The following is a 22,949-nucleotide window of genomic DNA, read 5'->3' as shown; positions in this document are numbered from 1 at the left end:
CTTGATTTTTATTTTATAGGAAAAAACCTCTCAGGGCTTCTTTAATAGGCTCTTTTATCATTCTGTACTTTTTCTTTTCCAACATTCATTTATTTGCAAGTGTAATAGAAGCTACGTGGTGGAAGTTGAGGGTTAAACCTGGAGAAGAAGTCTGAGAAGGAAATATAACCATATATATAACTCTCAGATAAGTAGAGAAATATACAAGTTCCTCAGAGTAAAGCAAATTTTTCCTTATGTCAAATTCATATGGAGCACCATATAGGTGGCATTGTGTAATGTTGTAAAACAATTTCCCCTGTCACAGTTTTGAACTAAAAGCAGCTATAAAGTTCATAGGCTTAAATCCAGGATTGAACTGAAAATGAAACTTAAAAGATTCATTTGTTGGCCATTTCTGTAGTCCAGATATATAGACTTGCAATTTTTTAATAGGTCATGGATGAAATTTACACTTGTAGAAGTGAATGCATACTAGTTCTTCAAGTCATTTTCCTTGGCAGATAATCTTTTTAGCCATCCTTGGATACATCTTTGATTGCATGTCTTCTAAATACTGATTGTAGGTAAATCTGTAACCTCTGAAAGCTCAGTGGACAGGTGGTAGGATTAACATTTGTTATAAGAAGTAAGGAGCCCAACCAGTGTCTGCACCTGAGTGGGGAGTGATCCTGCCTCTTTAAGGTTCCACATGAGGAAAGGGCCGCATTATTTTGAGTTATGTATTTGGCCTTTTATTTTTGGACACGTAATGAGGTTTTATTTGTGTATGTTCCTGAGTGGTTTCTTAATATTTGAGTTTTTGATCTTGTACTAGGAATGTTTTATGTTTCTGTTATGTGTCTGCTCTGGGGGAGAATTCTGTGAAAAATGAGTCACTGAGTAAAAAACATACAGAATTTTCGGTAAAAAGTTCTATGGAAGTACAAAGGTAGGGGGAAAACCGTATGTAAAATGTGCTAACTTTATTTAAGTACGCATTAGGCAATTTTTAGAGAGGCAAGTGTTGTATGTGGCTTATGTCAAGCAATAGAAAAGCTATGTTAAAATTAATAGGCCGTGATTTGTTTTAGCTTATAGATACTTTGAGTATATGCTGTAAGATTCTAAACTTCAGGTGCTTTTGAGCTGTAAGTATTTTGGCATAAGATTTTTTTTTTTTTTAAGATTTTAAAAATTTTCATTTTTAGGTTGTTTAATCTGTAGGTAGAATATATACCTTTGGTTAAAGTCTTTGTTTCCTAGACTCTTCTATTAGAGTAGTCTATAAACTCCCTGGGACCAAGCGCTATATTTCATTTTCCTCACAACTGCTGTATTCCCAGGGCCTAGTATGTCATCTGACATATAGAAGATGCTTAATAAATACTTGTTAAATGAGTGAATGAATAACATAATAAGTAACCAATCTAGTGGGTGAAAATTGTGAGGATTGAACTCTGAGAATAGAGGGTAAATAAAACACAGTCCCTGCCTTCATGGCTCTAAGTATGCATATGGAAGATACATGAGAAATTTTTAACAATAAATCAATTCAAGGTAGGGGCCAGATGACATGGATTCTCAGCATGCTAAGAGTTCTAATCCTTTACTCACTGAATGCTTTGAGTGGAACTCTTTGATTTTCTTTGAGGATAGAGATTGTCATGTTCACACCTATATCCTAAGTGCCTAAAACAGTGCCTTCCAGATGTAGTGCTCAATAGTCTCCTCTTTGCCCCTCTCCACCACTTAGGTTGCAGGATCTCAGTTTCCTGACCAGGGATTGAACCTGGGTCACTGCAATGAAAGCACTAAGTCCTAACTCCTGGACTGCCAGTAAAGAGTTTTTGAAAGAATGAATGGAAAGTAGCTTCATTTGAAATTATTTTCATTTTGATGGTCTTCAGTTTTGTTGTATTTACATGTTGCAATTTGCCCAACAATTTGGCCCATTTGGGGGTACTCTAATAAGAAGGAGAGGAGTAAACTAAGGTTTACTTAGCATCTCATACCAGGTGTTGAATGCTGTCTTATTCAACCCCTGCAATAACCCCATGAGGCAGGTGATGGTATACTTACTTTACAGCTGAGGAAATTGAATTGCTGAAGAGGTTAAGTGGCCTGAGAAAGCCAAATAGGCATTAGTAGTAGGGTAATATTTAAGTCTAGTTGTCTTTTACATGTCTGTTTCTTACTGTCTCATCTGTATTTATCACTACTCTTTGATACTGTTCATTCAGTTTTCACAAATATCTGAAAAAGTGGAGAAGGCTGCCATTGTACAGTCAGAAAATACTGTATATAGGCAGATTTTTACTAGACTATCTGGAGTTGTAGTGTTTAGTATTGAGATTAGAAGAATGAACAGTAGCCTATGGGGATATGAAATACAAGACTGATTTTTTTCAATAATTGCTTGCTGCCTGATTTTCAGGGGGTGGGTGTAGGGAGAGGAGCAGGCATATAATGTGAAGATAATATTTTGGCAATATTTTTGTTTCCTACTATTTTAAAGATGGCTTGGGAAAAAAATCCCTATAAAAAGAGTAAGTCTGGGGACTTGTAATATGTGAAAGTTGGACCATAAAGAAGGCTGAGTGCCAAAGAATTGATGCTTTTGAACTGTGAAAGTGAAGTTGCTCAGTCGTGTCTGACTCTTTGTGACCCCATGGACTGTAGCCCACCAGGTTCCTCTGTCCAAGGGCTATCCCAGGCAAGAATACTGGAGTGGGTTGCCATTTCCTTCTCAAGGAGATCTTCCCAACCGAGGGATTGAACCTGGGTCTCACACATTGTAGACACTTTACTGTCTGAGCCACCAGGCTAGTCCAATTGAATTGTAGTGCTGGAGAAGACTCTTGAGAGTCCCTAGGACTGCAAGGAGATCAAACCAATCAATCCTAAAGGAAATCAACCCTGAATATTCATTGGAAAGTCTGATGCTGAAGCTCCAATACTTTGGGCACCTAATGTGAAGAGCTGACTCACTGGAAAAGACTGTGATGCTGGGAAAGATTGAAGGCAGGAGGAGAAGGGGGCGACAGAAGATGAGATGGTTAGATGGCATCTCTGACTCAATGGACATGAGTTCACTGTCTAGGAGATAGTGAAGGACAGAGAAGCCTGGCATGCCACAGTCCATGGTGTCGCAAAGAGTCAGACACAGCTTGGCAACTGAACAACAACAATTTGAGTAAATAAGACTCGGTGCTTCTTGTTGCAGACCTCTGTTGAGCATTTTGGTACCTCTGTTAAGTGGCTCACTTGTCAGGGACCTTGAAGTTGCTTGATGAAAGTTCATTTCCCTTATAGCTTACTAACATCCTTTATCTAAAGTATACTTCAGTGCTCACACTTAGGGTGGGTGTTGCAGTTGTATACTTGATTGTGCAAATTAAGGGAATCCAATTTTAAAAAATAAAGTCAAGTCCCAGCACAATGTACCTTCTTAATCAGTGTCACATTGTAATAATTTAAAATATGTATATAGAAACAGGGGAAACTTCTTTGAGAGATGTGTACAAACAAGAGAACCTGGTGCAGGGTAGTTTCTGTATGAAAATTTTGGAAGTATTTTAAATGAATTTAAAAATGTAACTTAATTTTCATGTTTTAGTTTTTACTCTTCTAATTAAGTCTCCAAGTTTATTAGATGGGAGAATTGAGAAATGATAGTTGCCTAAGGCCATATGATTTTAAAAGAAACAGTTCAACTGGAAATGGAAGTTTCTTTCTTTAATTTTTAGTATCTATTGAGTGACTTGATGTGCCAGACACTGAAGGTAAAGAAGCACACAAGACTCTACCTCAGCTCTTAGACAAAGTATTTATTTCAAGTCATGAAATCAGTATTTCAAATAATATGAAAATGTGCAGAAAAAAATTAAAGGACTTTCCCCACTCCCATGATTCCTCTAGTTCATTCTTCCCAGGGATAACCACTGTTAAAGCTTGTATATATCTTTTCAGACCATTGCACATGTAAGTATGGGTTATTTATATGTTTGTGTATATATTTATGTGTCTGTATCTATATATCTATCTCTATCTCTGCCTGTTTCTATTTGACTGTGCCACATGACTTGTGGAACCTTAGTTTCCTGACCCAGGGATTGAACCCTTTACCCCCTGCAGTGAAAGCATGGAGTTCTAACCACTGGATCAACAGGGAATTCCCTGTATGTGTAAACTTTTAACAGAAATGGAATCATACCTTATATACTACTTATAATTATTTTTTCTCTTTAACTATGTATCATGTACATATTTTCATATCTGTCCTTCTTGCTCGCTTTCTAACATTTTGTTGTATCTTTACACCTCACTTCTTTAACTTTTCCCTGTTGATACACAGTTAGGTTTTCTCCATGTTTTTAATATTATAAATAATGTCACATAATTTTAGGCAAAGTGGAAATATTGAGTCAGAGGTATATTATACTTTAAACTTTTATAGTTTTTTCCAAATTGTTCTATAAATCGGCTAAACAAATATGCACCCTACTCCCCAAAAGTCTCCGCACTTGTTTTTGTACCTTTTACTGGTTGACGAAAGGACTTAGGGGTTAAGTTTCTTAAAGGGTAGACTGTTTAATCATCAAGTATATTTAGTTTCTAACACAGTAATAGATGTTAGTAAATTTTGTTTGTGGAAGGAATGGATCACTGAAGATAATAAACTTAGGAAGTTATGTTAATACTACAAAGTCAAGCAAATATCCTTACTTGAGACTGTATCCACTGTTAGGCTGTAACTGTACACATATGTTACTTTTAGTGGTTGGCCAAATTGTTTTTTTCTTAGTAACACTTAGTTATCTTTAACTCCATTTGAAACAATTTTGTTAGATTGTAGTGTGACAAGTGTCACATCAGCTGTGCCTTAAAGAAAAAGCTTACTAAATTGGTGAATTTTTGTGTAGCCATTTTAATATTGAAGATGAAAGGAAAAAAGCAGCATTTTTGGCAATTGTTGCTGTTGTTCAGTTGCTAAGTCAAGTCAGACCCTTTGCAGTCCCATGGGCTGCAACACACCAGGCTTCCCTGTCCCCTTCACTATCTCCTGGAGTTTGCTCAGAGTCATGTCCTTTGAGTCAGTGATGCCATCTAACCATCTCATCCTCTGTTGCCCTCTTCTGCTCTTGCCCTCAGTCTTTTCTAGCATCAGGGTCTTTTCCAGTGAGTTGGGTCTTTGCATCAGGTGGCTAAAGTATTGGCGCTTCAGCTTCAGTGTCAGTCCTTTCGATGAATGTATTCAGGGTTGATTTCCTTTAGGATTGACTGGTTTGATCTCCTTGCAGTCCAAGGGACACTCAAGAGTGTTCGCTGGCACCGCAGTTTGAGAGCATCAATTCTTCCATGCTCAGCCTTCCTGATGGTCTAACTCTCACATCTGTACATGACTACTGGAAAAACCATAGCTTTGACTATATGGACCTTAGTCAGCAAAGTGATGTTTCTGTTTTTTAATACACTGTCTAGGTTTGTCATAGCTTTTTTATCCAAGGAGCAATCATCTTTTATACTTTTACTGGCCAATTTAAGGAGTTAGGAATTAAGTTTCTTTAAGGACAGACTGTTTAATTGTCAAGTATATTTAGTATCTACAGATATGCAGATGACACCACCCTTATGGCAGAAAGTGAAGGGGAACTAAAAAGCCTCTTGATGAAACTGAAAGAGGAGAGTGAAAAAGTTGGCTTAAAGCTTAACATTCAGAAAACTAAGATCATGGCATCTGGTCCCATCACCTCATGGGAAATAGATGGGGAGACAGTGGAAACAGTGTCAGACTTCATTTTTTTGGGCTCCAAAATCACTGCAGATGGTGACTGCAGCCATGAAATTAAAAGACACTTACTCCTTGGAAGGAAAGTTATGACCAACCTAGATAGCATATTAAAAAGCAGAGACATTACTTTGCCAACAAAGGTCCGTCTGGTCAAGGCTATGGTTTTTCTAGTGATCATGTGTGGATGTGAGAGTTGGACTGTGAAGAAAGCTGAGAGCCGAAAAATTGATGCTTTTGAACTATGGTATTGGAGAAGACTCTTGAGAGTCCCTTGGACTGCAAGGAGATCCAACCAGTCCATCCTGAGGGAGATAAGTCCTGGGTGTTCATTGGAAGGACTGATGCTGAAGCTGAAGCTCCAATACTTTGGCCACCTCATGTGAAGAGTTGACTCATTGGAAAAGACCCTGATGCTGGGAGGGATTGGGGGCAGGAGAAGGGGACGACAGAGGATGAGATGCCTGGATGGCATCACTGACTCGATGGGCATAAGTTTGAATAGACTCTGGGCGTTTGTGATGGACAGGGAGACCTGGCGTGCTGTGATTCATGGGGTCGCAAAGAGTCAGACAGACTGAGCGACTGAACTGAACTGAAAGTAATATGTATGTACATGTGAGCTCAGTCATATCCAACTCTTTCTGACCCCGTGAACTGTACCTGCCAGGCTCTTCTGTCTGTGGAATTTTCTAGCGAAGAAATGCTGGAGTCGGTGGCCATTTCCTTCTCCAGGGGTTCTTCCTGACCCAGAAATCAAACCTGTGTCTCTTGTGTCTGCTGCATTGATAGGTGGATTCTTTACCACTTGCACCACCTGGGAACAAGATAACACAGTAATAGGTGTTAGTAACTTTTGTTTGTGGAAGGAATGGATCACTGAAGATAATACGCTTATGAAGTTATCTTACTACTACAAAGTCAAGCAAGTATCCTTACTTGAGACTATCCATTGTCAGGCTGTAGTTGTAGACATTTGTTACTTTTAGTGCTTGGTCAAATAGTTTGGTTTTTTCCTAGTAGCACTTAGCTGTCTTTAACCCCATTTGAAACATTTCTGTTAGATTGTATTATGACAGCTGTCACATCAGCATGCATTAAAAAACAAACTTACAAAATTGCTGAATTTTTATGTAGCCATTATAATATTGAAGATGAAAAAAAAAAGCAACATTTTCATCAAATTATGCTTTATTGTTTCAAGAAAGGTAAAAATGCACTGAAATGCACAAAAACATTTGTATAACACATGGAATCAGTGCTTTGACTGATGGAATGTGTCAAAAGTGGTTTGGGAAGTTTGCATGCTAGAGATTTCTCACTGGACGATGCTTCATGGTGGGGTAGACCAGTTGAAGTTGACGCCAATCAAAGTGAAATATTAATTGAGAACAATTTATGTTACACTATGTGGAAGAGAGCCTACATACTCAAAATACCCAGATCAAGTGCTGAAAATCATTTGCACCAGCTTGGTTATGTTCATTGCTGTGGTGATTGGGTTCCACATAAGTTAGTCAGGAAAAACCTTGACTGCATTTCTGCATGTAATTCTCTACTTAAATGTAATGAAAATGTTCCATTTTAAAAATGTGATGGGTGATGAAAAGTGGATACTGTACAATAATGTAGAATGGAAGAGATTGTAGGGCAAGTGAAATGAACCACCACCTACCACACCAATCTTCGCCGATCTTCATCCCAAGAAGGTGATGTGTATATGGTGGGATTGGAAGGGAGTCCTCTACTATGAGCAGGAGCAGATTCCAAACAATTAATTCCAACAGTACCACTCCTAGTTAGAGCAACTGAAAGCAGTGCTCGATGAAAATTGTCTGGAATTAGTCAACAGAAAATGGATATTCTTTGATCATGAAGACATTTAGTGAGACTGCATATTTCTCTGATGACCAGGCAAAAACTGTTAGAGCTTGCTTGGAAAGTTCTGGTTTATCCACTGTATTCACCAGACATTGCACCTTCAGATTTTCATTTATTTCAGTCTTTACAAAAATTCTCTTCATGGAAAAATTTCAAAAGACTGTATAAGGCACCTAGAATAGTTCTTTGCTCAGTAAGATAAAAAGTTTTGGGAATGTGGAATTATGAAGTTGCCTGAAAAGTGAAGTGAAAGTGAAGTTGCTCAGTCATGTCCAACTCTTTGTGACCACATGGACTGTAGCCTACCACGTTCCTCCGTCCATGGGATTTTCCAGGCAAGAATACTGGAGTGGGTTGCCATTTCCTTCTCCAGGAGATCTTCGTGACCCAGGGATTGAACCCGGGCCTCCCACATCGTAGCAGACGCTTTACCGTCTGAGCCACCAGGTAATGGAACGAAATGGTGAATACATTGTTCAATAAAGTTCTTGGTGAAAGTGAAAAATGTGTCTATCACTTTAAAATCAAAGAAACTTTTTGGCCAACCGAATACTTCCTCAACCTGGTTTTAAGAATCTTATGCCCTGGTGGCTCAGATGGTGAAGAGTCCGTCTGCAGTGTGGGAGACCTGGGTTCGTTCCTTGGGTTGGGAAGATTCCCTGGAGAAGGAAATGGCAACCCACTCAGTATTCTTGCCTGGAGAATTCCTTGGACAGAGGAGCCTGGCGAGCTACAGTCCATGGGTTCGCATAGAGTCAGACTGAGTGCCTAAGCACAGCACGTGAAGTAAATGGTGGTTTTTGAGTTACAGTGGTAGTGCTGCAACAGGAGACTGTTCTCTCGTTTAAGTCGGTGGCATGTTTTAGACTGCCCGTGGTCTCTCTGTCATTTTAAGTCATGTAATATTTTCAGATAAAAAGATATTATCTTCCAGGAAGAAAATTGCAGTTTAAACTGTAAGAGATTATAAACGATTTTTATCTTTTTATAACTCCTCAGCTCACTTCTATATTTTTTTCCCTTTCTGTAGTCTTTCGTGATGATTATTTAGAAATATTAAACTAGTAAGCTGTTGCTCTTGGGATATTTGAGGAAATTTTAGGATGTTTTGTGTGTCTGAAGTTTTAGGACTTTGTAGAGTAGTATTGGCTCTAAGAAAATAAATAGCAGTGTGAGTTTTGTTTTCTGAAGTCATGGTAACTGCTGTCTCTGTGAATTCTTTTTACAAATGAAAGAAAAAGAAATTGATTGCACTTTTAAGCTCTCTCATGAACACAGGAGTACCCAGTTTTTCAAAAGGTGGAAGAAAAAGCTGTCTTATAAAGGAAACTGGAACAGATTGATGGCACCAATATACTTTCTAACAGGGGCCGTTCCTATTCTGTTTTTTCTTTTCTCTTTGAGGCTCTTTTCCTCATCAGTTATCTTGCTCTTTTTTGGGGGAAGGGGCTTGCTGTATGGTTTGTGGGATCTTAATTTTTGCTTTTGAACTGTGGTGTTGGATAAGGCTCTTGAAAGTCCCTTGGACTGCAAGGAGATCCAGCCAGTCCATCCTAAAGGAAATCAGTCCTGAATATTCATTGGAAGGACTGGTGCTGAAGCTGAAACTCCAATACGTTGGCCACCTCACGCGATGAACTGACTTAGTTGAAAAGACCCTGATGCTGGGAAAGACTGAAGGCAGGAGAAGGGGACAACAGAGGATGAGATGGTTGGATGGCATCACCGACTCAATGGACATGAGTTTGAGTAAACTCTGGGAGTTGGCGAGGGACAGAGGCCTGGCTTGCTGCAGTCCATGGGGTCGCAAAGAGTTGAACACGACTGAGTGACTGAACTGAACAGAGTTCCCTAATCAGGGATGAAACCCAGCAGTGAGAGCACCAAGTCTTAACCACTGGACCACCAGGGAATTCCCCTCTTTAAATTTTTATTATAGCTTATTCTTTTCTGTGGTCCCTTTTCTTCTATTTACAAGAATCCAGGTCTCTTAAAAAAAAAAATCTTCACTGACTTCTTTGACTTTGTAACCTCTTTAAGACTATCGTCTTGTTTTTCTTAATTCTGACACTTTCAAGAGTAGCTTTGTGGTTTATCACCTGTACATTCTCACGACTCACTCAATTCTTCACTTAGTGATTTCCACCTCAGCATTTTGCAGAAATTGCCCTATCAGAAGTTACAGTGGCCTCCTAATTACCAATCCACACATTTACCAGCTTTTATCCCATCTGATCTTTTTATGACCAACTTCCAGTCCCCTTGTTTGAGTGAGACATTGTGTTTTTCTCTGGTTTATGTGAGATCCTTTCAGCTCATCTCTGTAATATAGACATTTTTTAAAGGTTTTTTACTTTTGTTCTCTTGTTTTTTCACTCTGTATGTTACCTATGACCCCTATAGTACAATTTCATATCTATCTCTAGTCCTCACATCACTCTATCTCAGAACTGCATTTCCCACTGTCTGATAGACATCTCCCTAGATTTCTGGCTAGAATTCTAAACCTAACTTTCAAAATCATAATTCAGTGTTACATTTCTCCCATCAGCAGCTGCAGACTACCTCCCTCCCCCCACATCCCTCTACCTTCCTCCATAGCTCCTAAAACACAGCAACCACTTTTTATGCCCACCCTGTCTTTACATTTGATATTGGTGTTCCACCTGTATGCAGGACAGGAAGCAACAGTTAGAACTGGACATGGAACAATAGACTGGTTCCAAATAGGAAAAGGAGTAATCAAGGCTGTATATTGTCACCCTGCTTATTTAACTTATATGCAGAGTACATCATGAGAAATGCTGGGCTGGAAGAAGCACAAGCTGAAATCAAGATTGCCGAGAGAAATATCAATAACCTCAGATATGCAGATGACACCACCCTTATGGCAGAAAGTGAAGAGGAACTAAAAAGCCTCTTGATGAAAGTGAAGAAGGAGAGTGAAAAAGGTGGCTTGAAGCTCAACATTCAGAAAACTAAGATCATGGCATCTGGTCCCATCACTTCATGGGAAGTAGATGGGGAGACAGTGGAAACAGTGTCAGACTTTATTTTTTGGGGCTCTAAAATCACTGCAGATGGTGACTGCAGCCATGAAATTAAAAGACGCTTGCTCCTTGGAAGGAAAGTTATGACCAACCTAGATAGCATATTAAAAAGCAGAGACATTACTTTGCCAACAGAGGTTCGTCTAGTCATGGCTATGGTTTTTCCATTGGTCATGTATGGATGTGAGAGTTGGACTATAAGGAAAACTGAGTGCCGAAGAATTGATGCTTTTGAACTGTGGTGTTGGAGAAGACTCTTGAGAGTCCCTTGGACTGCAAGGAGATCCAACCAGTCCATCCTAAAGGAGATCAGTCCTGGGTATTCATTGGAAGGACTGATGCTGAAGTTGAAACTCCAATACTTTGGCCACCTGATGCGAAGAGCTGACTCACTGGAAAAGACCTTGATGCTGGGAGGGATTGAGGGCAGGAGGAGAAGGGGATGACAGAGGATGAGATGGCTGGATGGCATCACCAACTCTATGGGCATGAGTTTGAGTAAACTCAGATAGCATATTTAAAAGCAGAGACATTACTTTGCCAACAAAGGTCCATCTAGGCTATGGTTTTTCCAGTAGTCATATATGGATGTGAGAGTTGGATGGTGAAGAAAGCCGAGCGCCGAAGAATTGATGCTTTTGAACTGTGGTGTTGGAGAAGACTCTTGAGAGTCCCTTGGACTGCAAGGAAATCCAACCAGTCCATCCTGAAGGAGATAAGTCCTGGGTGTTCATTGGAAGGACTGATGCTGAAGCTGAAACTCCAATACTTTGGCCACCTCATGTGAAGAGTTGACTCACTGGAAAAAACCCTAATGCTGGGAAGGATTGGGGGCAGGAGAAGGGGACGACAGAGGATGAGATGGCTGGATGGCATCACTGACTCTATGAACATGGGTTTGGGTGAACCCTGGGAGTTGGTGATGGACAAGGAGGCCTGACGTGCTGCGATTCATGGGGTCACAAAGAGTCGGACAAGACTGAGCGACTTAACTGAACTGAACTGAATCTCTTAGTTATTCCTTTTTCTGGAATCAGTTTCTTATTTTCTATATTTATAATGCTGTATGAATCCATTATCAGGACTTGAATCAATCTCTTGGTTTACTAATTCACTTACTTCCTTGAATTTTTCATTTTTTAATGCTGTGCTTGGGTACATTCTTTTTGTCTTTTAAGTCCAGATTCTAGATTTCTGAATGAATTCTAATCGGGCAGGAAGTCTTCCCTGAAAACCGGGGCAGCATAAAATTCTTCTCTGTTTCCTTATTCTCAAGTTCTTTTACCTAATTTTAGGTGATTTATGGTAGAATAGTGTTTAATATTTGTGGTAGCTGATGAGTATGGTTTAAGAAACTCAGGGGATTAACTTTTACAAATTGGAAAACTTTTCTACCTATTTTAGAAGGTTAGAATTTAGTCAAAAAGTCACTTAGGTGGGAAGGACAACTTTTTATTGTACTTTTATTTTTTGTATGATTTGATATTATTACTATTATACCTCTCTTGGAATATATCACATCATTGAATCATGTTCCTCTGTCAATTCTAGGTGTTCCATTATTGTTATAAAATAAAATCCACATGATTTATGATGTCTTCCTTCATCTCAGCTGGCAGTTACCATTTTTTGCTTTCAGAGAATTGTGTATTTCTAGATTCTTTACCGTCTGAGCCACCAAGGAATCCCATTCCTATTACAGTACTTACTATAATTTGCTATATATCATTACTGTAGCTGTCAGTTCAATAGATTGTGTATAAGGTTTAAGAAGGCTTTAGTCTCTTTTTTAAACCATTACCTAGTCCTCCCCCCATGTCTTATGTGCACAGTAGGTCCCCAACAAATGTTTGCTAAATGAAATTATTCCCTTTGTTTGAAATGCCTTTCCTGCTCATGGATTGTAATCACTCTGACACATATTGCTAAATGACTGTGGGTAGATTGCATAATCTCTCCTAAATATTTTTATCCTGAAACTAGCAACGCCTTCCCTCAAAGGGTTAGGTTATAATTAACTAGTAAAATGCTTTGAAGAAGTTAAAGTTAAGCATTATGATCATCCTATTAAAGGTGAACTGTTGGTATCAAGTTTGTAGGTAAAGCTTTCCCAAAGCTTGAAGTTAATTAGATGGTGTTGAAGTAATTATTTTGTAGTATTTGCATCTTGGTTTTTTTGCTTTACTTAAATCCCTAGAGTTCTTTGGAGGGAAGGAAGCCTTTGTTATGCTGTTTATACGCCGAGTCACGATTGAAGTGTTTTCACTGTAGAGTAGTACAGTACAGCATTTAAGACGATGTGTATCACGCTATACTTAAATCTTTTATATGCCAGACGTCCTCAGACTTCTGTGTGCTAAGAATCATTTGGAGGCCCTCATTGAAAATATCCCACCTCCACCCAAAGTTCTAGTTTAGCAGGTTATGTTTCTTAATGACGAATCAGGTGCTTTCTGATCAGTTAGTATGTGGACAACACTTTGAGAGATACTCCTGAATGAAGCTGTAAAAAGCCTGTAGAATATGAGGGAATGACTAGTAAATAAACATACAAACTCATATGACTTACGATGTTCAAAGTCATTAGTTATATAATATTTACAGAGTTGTATAATAACTCATATTTAAAAAATGGCTTGACTTCAAATACTTTTACGGTTTTTCCTTTAATTCAATAAATACGTAGTACTTATTCCCAGAGTGTGTTTGAGAAACTTCAGTACCTACAGATAGCTCCAGTTGGTGATGGACAGGGAAGCCTGGTGTGCTACAGTCTGTGGGGTCCCACAGAGTCAAACATGACTGAGTACCTGAACTGACAGATGCTCCATGAAAAAAGAGCTTGATTAAATAAGTTTGTGAACTTATTTATAACAAGTTTGTGAACTAATTTATAAGTATAAGTATATATTAAGTATTATAATAAGTTTGTGAACTAATTTATAACTTATATATAACAATATACTGTCATCCATACTTGGAGATTTATATTGCATATTAACTTATTTTCTGTATCACCATGTGGCCTGTGGGATCTTAGTTCCTCTACCAGGGATAGAACTTGGGCCTCTTGCATTGAAAGTAGAGAGTCTTAACCATTGGACTGCCAGGGAAGTCCCTGCATATTAACATGCTAAAGACTCTTACAAGTCCTGAAGCAAAAAACCTTGGACCTCATTGTTTTCTGACATTTATTTGACTATGAGCTTTCCTTTGTTTCTCCTAGCAATTTCTATTAATTTACTGAACAAACTTGAGGAAATCTTGCCTTTTTCTTTCCCCCCGGTTAGGAAATGAGTGAATGAATTGAATAAGGAGAGTTGGGGAGGGAAAATTCTTAGTAGGATGCCAGCTAAACTATATAGGAGTGATTGGATTAGATAATTACCACCATAATGGTATTGGATAAAGGCAAGTAGTAGTCAGTGAATGCTGTGGCTAGTGAGTTTGATGAAGAACAGAGTATTGGTTAATTTTAAGAATGATTTCACATAAACTCATCAAATACAAAGGGAAAAATAGTGACTTTATAGTGGGAAAACATGGCAGACACCAACTTGATTAGGTGATCAAGATTATTCTTAATGATGGGTAGGCACAATATGCACAGTATCATGTCTGTATATTCTTCCATGAATGTTATGGCCTGAATTGGGTTACGAGGAACATCGGGTAGGCCCAGACTGATGGTCATTCCAGAGAATTAAAAAGCCTATATTCTTAACTGAGGGCTTGAGGAACTGAGGGGACTGTTCCAGATAGGAGACAGAGGAGGTATGATAACTACTTACAGTATATGTTCCTGGATATAATTCTGAATCAGATAGGAAAGAGAGACCGTGTTGGGACATTTGATAACGTTTGAATGTATCTGCAAATTAGCTCTGTGTTATATCAGTGATGATTTCCTAATTGGGAGGATTGAATGATACTAATGCAGCAGAATTGTCTTGCTTTGTAAGTTACACACTGGACTATTTGGGAGAGGAATGATGAATCATGTCATAAAAACATAGATCTACACATATTTTCTGTAGGTCATGAATTTTAATAAGAATAGTAAATACATTTTAAACTTTTTCTTTCAGAAAGCTGAAGCTGATGGTAGTTTAAGTGATAGCCACGTGTCTCCTCCAGCCAAACGCACTTTGAAACAACCTGACTCTGTTTGCAAAGACAAATCAAAATCACGAACTACTGGTCAGCGAGAAGAATGGAACATATCAAGTGGACAGGCCAGGTGAGAAGGGAGAACTCACCCATTGTTTTTTCATAATTTTTTTGATGGGATTCAGGGCTAATATTAATGCTAATTTTCTTAAATTGTAAAACCACCTGTCTGGGAATACTTATAAATTGTATTAAGCTTATTTTATAATTTTTGTGTGTAATCTTGTTTTCTCTATACCAAAAATACATTTAGTATGTAATAGAAACTATTATTACTTAAAATGTTAAGAATTTTGATAGGTCTTGAATATGCATACATGTTTATACTCCTGAAAATTTAAATAAAAACAATGGTTAGAAGTATATTCTTTATTAGAAAATAAAATCTCTTCTTCCTAAAATTATTAAATATTCCACTTGAATTGGTATGCTAAAATGTAATAAAATCTCAATTAATTTTTAAGAAATCTTTTCATGTATCTGATTGTTTTCAACTTAAATTTTCTTTGTGTCTGTTTTGATATGTATTATGAACATAATTTTACTCACCAAAGTAAGTGGTACTAATTTAATGTAGGTAGGATAGCTGTACACACACTCAGAAAAGATTTAAATTTTCAGCTTATATTAGCTTCTCTTTTATCCAAAGTCTTTGATGTAAAAGTGCTGATGATGTGCCAAATGCAAACAAAAGTAAAAGGGAATTCCTTTTTGACAGTATTTTTATTTTATGTCTGTAGGTAAATTCTGGACATTTTTATTAGTCTTTAATGAAAATAATCTTTGGAGTTATATAGATTTTGATAGGCATTATACATTTACTAGTCTCTAAAAAGTCTATGCCTAATTTAATATGTACCACTTTATTTAAAATTTTTAATTTTACATTGTCTGAGAGCTAAGTTGAAAATTATGTGAATCAGTCTATTGATTTTTTTTTTTTAACTTTCCCAGCTTTCCCATACTCATTCATCTGTGAGATGAAACAGATCCAGATCACTATAATGATGTCACTTAAAATAAGTACTTCCCTTTAATTATACTTCTCCACTTGATTTATGGGTTGTAATCTGTATCCTGTGTTTATTAGATGAGTGAATCAGGCTTATTTTTCTAATAAATGTTTCTAAAAAGTATTCTTTTACTGTTAAAAGTGTGGCCTTTAATTGTAAGATAATTTTAGCAGTGTAACTCAAGCATGAGTCTCTCTAGTATAGTAGATTTCTCACATCTTATCCACTCAGAGATCTATATAAATTAATCTTGATCATGTCTTTCATATAAAAAGAACAGAGAGTTTTGCTTCCATTTAGATACCTTAAGAGTTTGATATTCCTTTAAAAGAACTTTAAATTTTGAATAAGAAACTTAAGAAATAATGAATACTAACAGAATTTACTGCTTCTGTTTTGACAGGACAATAATGTTTAGCAGTTCACACAGTTTTAAATGTTTTTGGGTTAAACTTTCATTGAGGAATGTGATTAAGTGCTACACTGCTAGAGTCTTTTAGTATTTCAGATGACCTGAAAAGAAAATGCCATTTGGTTTGTCAGATTCAACAGAATTGAATTTTTGGGAAACTTGTAGTTTAAAAGTATTTTAGATATTGAGATAATATAAATACAAAAACCAGGATTTATATGAGTGCTTATATTAGTTTTTATATCATGAACCTGAGAATCCTAATTCTTTTGTTTTGGTAATCTAAAGTCCAAGAGCATCTAAGGTAAAATGACTGAAGTTCTTTGACAAAAATGACTTTTTAAAATACAGTTAAAAAAAAAAATACAGTTCATTTGGAGGAAAATTGAATAAAGATAAAAATTAGTGTTAGCTATGAAAAATGATGAATCTTAAAGGACTTTAACAACCATTAAATTCTTTAAAGAAACTACTGTTGATTTGTAAAATAACATTTAGGAATAACTTGTAGAGATTGGATGAAGATAGAGATTAAAATGGAACTAGAACTTTGATGTCTTCATAAATGATTTGAGATAGATTATAAATTTTCTTTGGGGGAGGAATCTGGGTTTATATATTTAAAGTCCCAAGTTTATCAATATAGTTACAGTGATTGATAATATTTTTGTAAAATGAGGATTTTCTTGGTAAAAAATCTTTACTGTATTACTACATCTTTTCTTCTTTATCTTATATGTAGAAATTCATAAATATACTTGCTAACCTAGATAGCTGTTGCAGCTTACAAATATTTTGAGTTCAGAATCCCATTTCATTGACTTTTGTCAGTTGACATTTATTTAGCCACTAGATATTTATCTAATTTGGAGGTTGTGTGTTGGGGAGTAGGTGGTTGGGAGAGTCAACGTGGAGAACATGGTGTGCATTTGATGTCTGTAGAATAATAGAGAGACATACTCTGAGAAACACACAAATTAAATCTTTGATAAGCCTAACTGTGCACTAAAGTGTAATATGTGTGAAAATTTTGTTTGTGGTCAGATGATTAGGGAGTAGTGAGGTTAGGCAGAAGTGTAATCACCACTGCTGAGGCTCATTAGAATTGAAGGCTGCTAGTGGTTAAAGTTTTTCCAAATGAATGCTTTTGCTGAATTGAGGTTTAAAATCCTCATAAATCATTGAATGCCTTGGGTTTATGTGGGTGAATAAGTAATGATTTTTGAGTCTGGTATTGAACTTGGTAGTGTGTCCCATGTAATTAAAGGTGTAGAAACTTTTACTGTAATAATTACTGAATGCAGGGATAGTGTCTCCATTTAAAAAATTTAGGGTACAGAGATAAAGGGAAATATCCCCCACTTACTCCTCATTTTAAAAATAAACAAAGGGACTTCATAATCATAAAGGATTTATTAGAGGATTCATTTAATCAGTGAACCTGCATGGTTACACTTGAAGTGATTATTTTTTGGGAACATTGATTCAAGAGACTTTTAAAGCACCTATATAATTGTATAGGCAGACCAAACCTTGAAATACCAATATTATCTTTTTATACCCAAGTATTTCATATTCTGTCTCCTTTTTTTTTCTTTCTCCTTTTTATAAAGAGAAATAATAATGGTACAATGATGACAATAAGCTATGATTGTAAGATAATGGGATTGATTGAAGAAGTTTTCTTTTTTCTCCCACCTTAAATCGGATCTTTCATTAGCAATGAAATAAAAGCAAGTAAGCACTGTCTTCTTTAGAGGAACAAAAATTGTTACTGTGCTTTCATCCTAGTGATGTTATTTTTTCAACAGAGTTGTAGATTTCTTTTGTAGAATGATTTTAGGGTTAGCATCTTTGCTTTTGAATAATTTATGTGAAATTCCAACCATTTGGTCTTACATACGGCTAAAATTCATTTGAAGCCAAGAGTTGTGAATTAACTGATTAAACTGAGTTAATGTTATGTTGGGTCCAAAGCCAAAGTGTATTTATGCTTTTTCTATGTGGTTTTAAGTGGATTTTAAGAGTGATTCTAGGAAATTCCACATGTATAATGTTCTAAGGAATAACCTAATAACACATCAATTTTATTACTTATAGTCAAGCTCATATACCAGGAGAATTGTGTAATAAAGATGCTAAAAATGAAATACTTTCCAAGAAGTAGTATTTTAGAACAAGATGGTTGTGTTGTTTTCCTGGGGAAAGGAGGGATGGAGTTTTTTGTTTTTGTGTTCTTGATAGTCGGAAGGTATGTAATAGTTTTTGTTTATATCATATAGTCATCCTGTCTGTGACTTTTACTAGACAGGGACATTTATAACATTTAATATTTATAATTAACATAAAGCATGATGGAGTAACCAAAAATGTTAGAATATTTTAGTTAAAAAATTGTGCAAACCACATAGATAAGCAGAAGAAAGTCATATATACTATTTTTAGAATGTCCTCTCTCTCCCCTTTTTAATATTTGGAAATAATAATTGTTGGGTATTTAAAAAAATAAGTTTACGTTGACAGCTCTTTTATTATGTAACAATTTTTAGTTTTTGTTTTTGAATTTTAATTATAGTAAGGTATACTGCAAATTTCTTCCATAAGTTTTCATATTTTGATGACACTTTAAGTATCTTTCTAGTGACTTAACATTTCTGTCCCTCCACCAAAAGGGAGAGTGGTACAATGACTTTTGAGAGATTAACTAAATTTTCATGTATTAGTTTAGAATGTGTAATATAATACTTTGAAGAAATTATTAAACATTGTTGGTGTTCAACTACTTTTTTCTTCTTAAAATTTGTTGTTTGAATAACTTTGTTTGAATCTTAGGTTGTCAATGGAAACAAGTAGTAAAGGTCTGTGACCATTGCTGTTTATGGCATTAGTTAACTTTATGATACATACAAAGCTTAAGCCTTTTCATTGGATTTTAATTTATAGAGTTGAAGACAGAGTGAGTTCAGTTTATAACTTGTTATTAAAGTTATTACTTTTCTTGAAGTAATGAAATGACTTTTAACTAGTGTATTTTATTAATTTGTATATTGTCAATCTTAAGGTAAAAAATTGTTGTCTTTCCTTTTAAAAAAGTTGATATTGCCTTAGTGACATTTTAAAGATTAAAGTGATTCCACCAGCATTGCATTTTTGTTTCTTTAAATGAATGTTGATGTGTTTGCATATTAAATATAATTGTGTTCTAGGTTAACTTCTCAGCCTGGTGCTACATTACCAAACGGACATAGTAGCTTATGTGAGTATTCTGTTATGAAACTGGTTAGTATTGAAATGCTTATAATGTTATTAGAGTTCTAAAGTGGGGTAAAATAGAGTAATTTACTAGTATACTCAGCATACTGTTGGAAGTGACTGGATTACAGTCATGGTAAATATGTATATAATTGTTAAACATTGAGAAATTAGTACAATTGAAATAATTTAAGTTATCATGGCAGATTGTAAACAATTTTAGAAATTTAACATTATTGGATATTAAAGCCATTGAAGAGGTTATAGTAAGCTCCTTATAGTCTTTTTAAAGTAACTTTTGATTTTTTTCTTTCTTTTTATACTCTGTACTTTGAAATGGAAATTTCTCTCTTCTTATAGCCCTTCGAAGCCATCCCCATCGAGGAGAAAAGAAAGGAGATGGGGACCTTTCTTGTATAAATGGTGACATGGAAGTCAGAAAAAGCTGTCGTTCCAGGAAAAACAGATTTGAAAGTGTGAACCAGAGTTTGTTATTTGATCAACTGGTAAATAGGTATGAATGTTTTTGCAGTAAGCAGTTTCATGTAATTGTTTTTTTTTTTTTAAGCCAGTTATGTTTTAAAAAGTAATTTAGGCACTGACTTAGCAATCAGTACAATTATTTAAAAACTTAATCTGAATTAACCATGGTTAGCAATAATTGTTAATTTCTAGTCACTTTACTAGATTTAATGCAATTTATGTGATAGCATATTTTTTTTCTCATATGTTTTAAGCTCTTGTGCATAGTTAGATAATATAAAAAATAATTTTAACTTCGCTACTATAGTCCTTTAATATTTGCTCATTTAACATTTGTGTTTTGACAGTTTTCAAGAAACATTAAGTTCCATTACTGATATATAATAGGTATAGTTTTACTTAGTCAAGATTCTGAATTGAAAGTCTTTTCAGACTGCACATGTTGGATATAGCCTAGCTGACTCCTCAGCATCTACGTGCAATGAAACTGTATTCTTCTCAAATAATAAATCATCCTATTTAATCCTTGTAATAGCTTGGAGAAGGGAGATGAGTGTAATTCCTATTTGAAAGGAAAGGAAATTATGTTTTATTGTGGTAGTGTCAAATTTGAGTATTAGTTATTTTTTGTTAAGTACCTAGATCAGTATCTGAACACATAGTAAGTGCCATGTGTGTTTAAAATGTCAATGTCAGTATATATTTTATGGATGTCAGTGTCCTCTAATTTCTAAGTATATCTGCCCTTGTAGTGGGAGGTGGGAGAGAGGTTTAAGAGGAAGGGGACGTATGTATACCTATGGCAGAAACCAGCACAATACTGTAAACCAATTATCCTTCAATTACAAATAAGTAGATTTGTAAGAAAAGAAAAAATATGTCAGTTCAGCTAACCTTATGCTGCCTTTAAACTTTTAACAAATTCTTTATTCTATGCAATTAAAAAAATTTTTTTTTAATTTTTTAAATTTATTTTATTTTATTTTTTATTCTATACAGTTTTTAACACCATCCTCAAATAAAAAGATTTGAATTAGTTTTTTTTTTTTTTTTTGGTACCATGGATCTGATAGTCAGTTATTTGTAATAGTATTATGAGTTTAAATATTTGAAGCCTTGTAAACAAAGGTCTTCTATTTGTAAGTTTTATGTTAATATATCATGACAGAAGATGTCTGTTTCTGTCTTTCTTTTCTTTTTTGGCCATGCTGCATGGCTTATGGGATCTTAGTTCCCTGAGAAGGGTTTGAACCCAGGCCCCAGCAGTGAAATCCCTGAGTCCTAACCACTGGACTGCCAGGGCATTCCCTGTTTCCATCTGTTTTTGAGGCATTATCTTCTAATGGGTGCTAGTTCAGAAGAAGATATTAATTGGGATATTAGGTACAGTTAGAAATTAGATGGCTTAATTATGCTTTGATGGTGAGCTCTTTTACCTGAATGATACAGAGTTTGATCCTACAATTGTCTAAACCCTAGTTTTATTATGTAATTGTAGTACTGCTGAAGCTGTACTACAGGAAATGGACAACATTAACATTAGACGGAATCGTCGATCAGGAGAAGTAGAACGGCTTCGAATGTGGACAGATACAGAATTTGTGAGTATGTTAACCTTAACAACTGTCCCTGGTGCCTCAAAGGGTAAAGAATCTGCCTGCAATACAGGAGACCCATGTTTGATATCTGGGTCAGGAAGATCTCCTGGAGGAGGAAATAGTAACCCACTCCAGTATTCTTGCCTGGGAAATCCCATGGACAGAGGAGCCTGGCGGGCTACAGTTCACGGGGTTGCAAAGAGTCGGACACTACTGAGCGACTAACACAACATCAACAACAACCATTGCAAGTAGTTTTTATTTTGATTGAGGAATTCAGAGAGAGAGAGAGCAGCATTTGGATTTTCGTGAATTAACAGAATTGTTTCTTTTTCATTTCTAATTTAATCTGAGATTTTATTGTTTTCTTTTTTCTTTTATCCATACCTTGTTTGCCACAAGCTTCCTCAAAAGACCCTCTACCCTTTTGCCAGAGAGATCTCCTGGAGAAGGAAATGGCAACCCACTCCAGATTCTTGCCTGAGAAATCCCATGGACAGAGCAGCCTGGTGGGCTATAGTCCATGGGGTGGCTAAAGAGTTGGATGCAGCTTAGTGACTAAACAACAACATCTTAAAGTACAACTCTGATTCTGTCAACTATTAAGGTTTTTTGTTTTGGCTGCACTATGAGGCATGTGAAATCTTAGTTCCCCAACCAGGGATTAATCTATATCCCCTGCATTAGGAGTATGGAGTCTTGACTGCTGAACCACCAGGGAAGTCCCTTTAATGGTTGTTTAATGTGTGCTGAATTAATTAAAATCACCTTAGATAGCCAGTGGGAATTTGCTATATGACACAGGGAGCTCAAACCCAGTGCTCTGTGATGACCTAGAGGAGGGGAATGGAGTAGGAGGAAGGCTCGGGAGGAAGGGGACATATGTATACCTATGGCTGATTCATGTTGATGTATGTCAGAAACCAATACAACATTGTAAAGCAATTATTCTCCAGATTAAAAATAAATAAATTAAAAAAACCCCAAAACACCTTGACTGGCATAATATGGTTTTAGACTTTACCTTCTCACACACCATTGTCCAAATACAAACACATCATCTTTCCTTTCCTATATTTTACTCCTGTTAATACTTCTGCTTGAGGACTTAATACAGTTATATCTTTGTTTCAAGGCTCATTTCAAATGCTTCCTCCCCCACTCCCCTAGGCACATTTCCCCACTCCCTGCCCAGTTTTCAAGTATCTTATAAGTTTTATTTTTTTTCTTGTTTCATACATTTATTGAATTCAGTAAGGTTCATTTTTGTTGATCTGTGCCTTGCAAATAGATCCTCAATAAATTTTATCAAGTGGGCAT

At 36.1% G+C, this 22,949-nt stretch overlaps 1 protein-coding gene across 4 annotated transcripts in view; it reads left to right on the top strand.

Annotated features, from left to right (window-relative positions):
• The window catches only part of ATAD2B (ATPase family AAA domain containing 2B), a 120,454-nt gene that overhangs the window by 3,544 nt on the left and 93,961 nt on the right, over window positions 1-22,949 (top strand). For all 4 annotated transcript variants that reach the window (XM_065928637.1, XM_065928638.1, XM_065928636.1 and 1 more), the window contains exons 2-5: window positions 14,790-14,941; window positions 19,503-19,552; window positions 19,909-20,062; window positions 21,530-21,632. In XM_065928637.1, coding sequence (XP_065784709.1) covers window positions 14,790-14,941; window positions 19,503-19,552; window positions 19,909-20,062; window positions 21,530-21,632 — 459 coding nt within the window. The remainder of the gene's footprint in view (window positions 1-14,789; window positions 14,942-19,502; window positions 19,553-19,908; window positions 20,063-21,529; window positions 21,633-22,949) is intronic.

This window comes from Muntiacus reevesi, chromosome 3, assembly GCF_963930625.1.
Source record: "Muntiacus reevesi chromosome 3, mMunRee1.1, whole genome shotgun sequence".
In the NCBI taxonomy this organism is placed as follows: Eukaryota; Metazoa; Chordata; class Mammalia; order Artiodactyla; family Cervidae; genus Muntiacus; species Muntiacus reevesi.
Note: the sequence above shows the minus strand (reverse complement) of the source record. Positions and strands in the feature narration are given on the sequence as shown.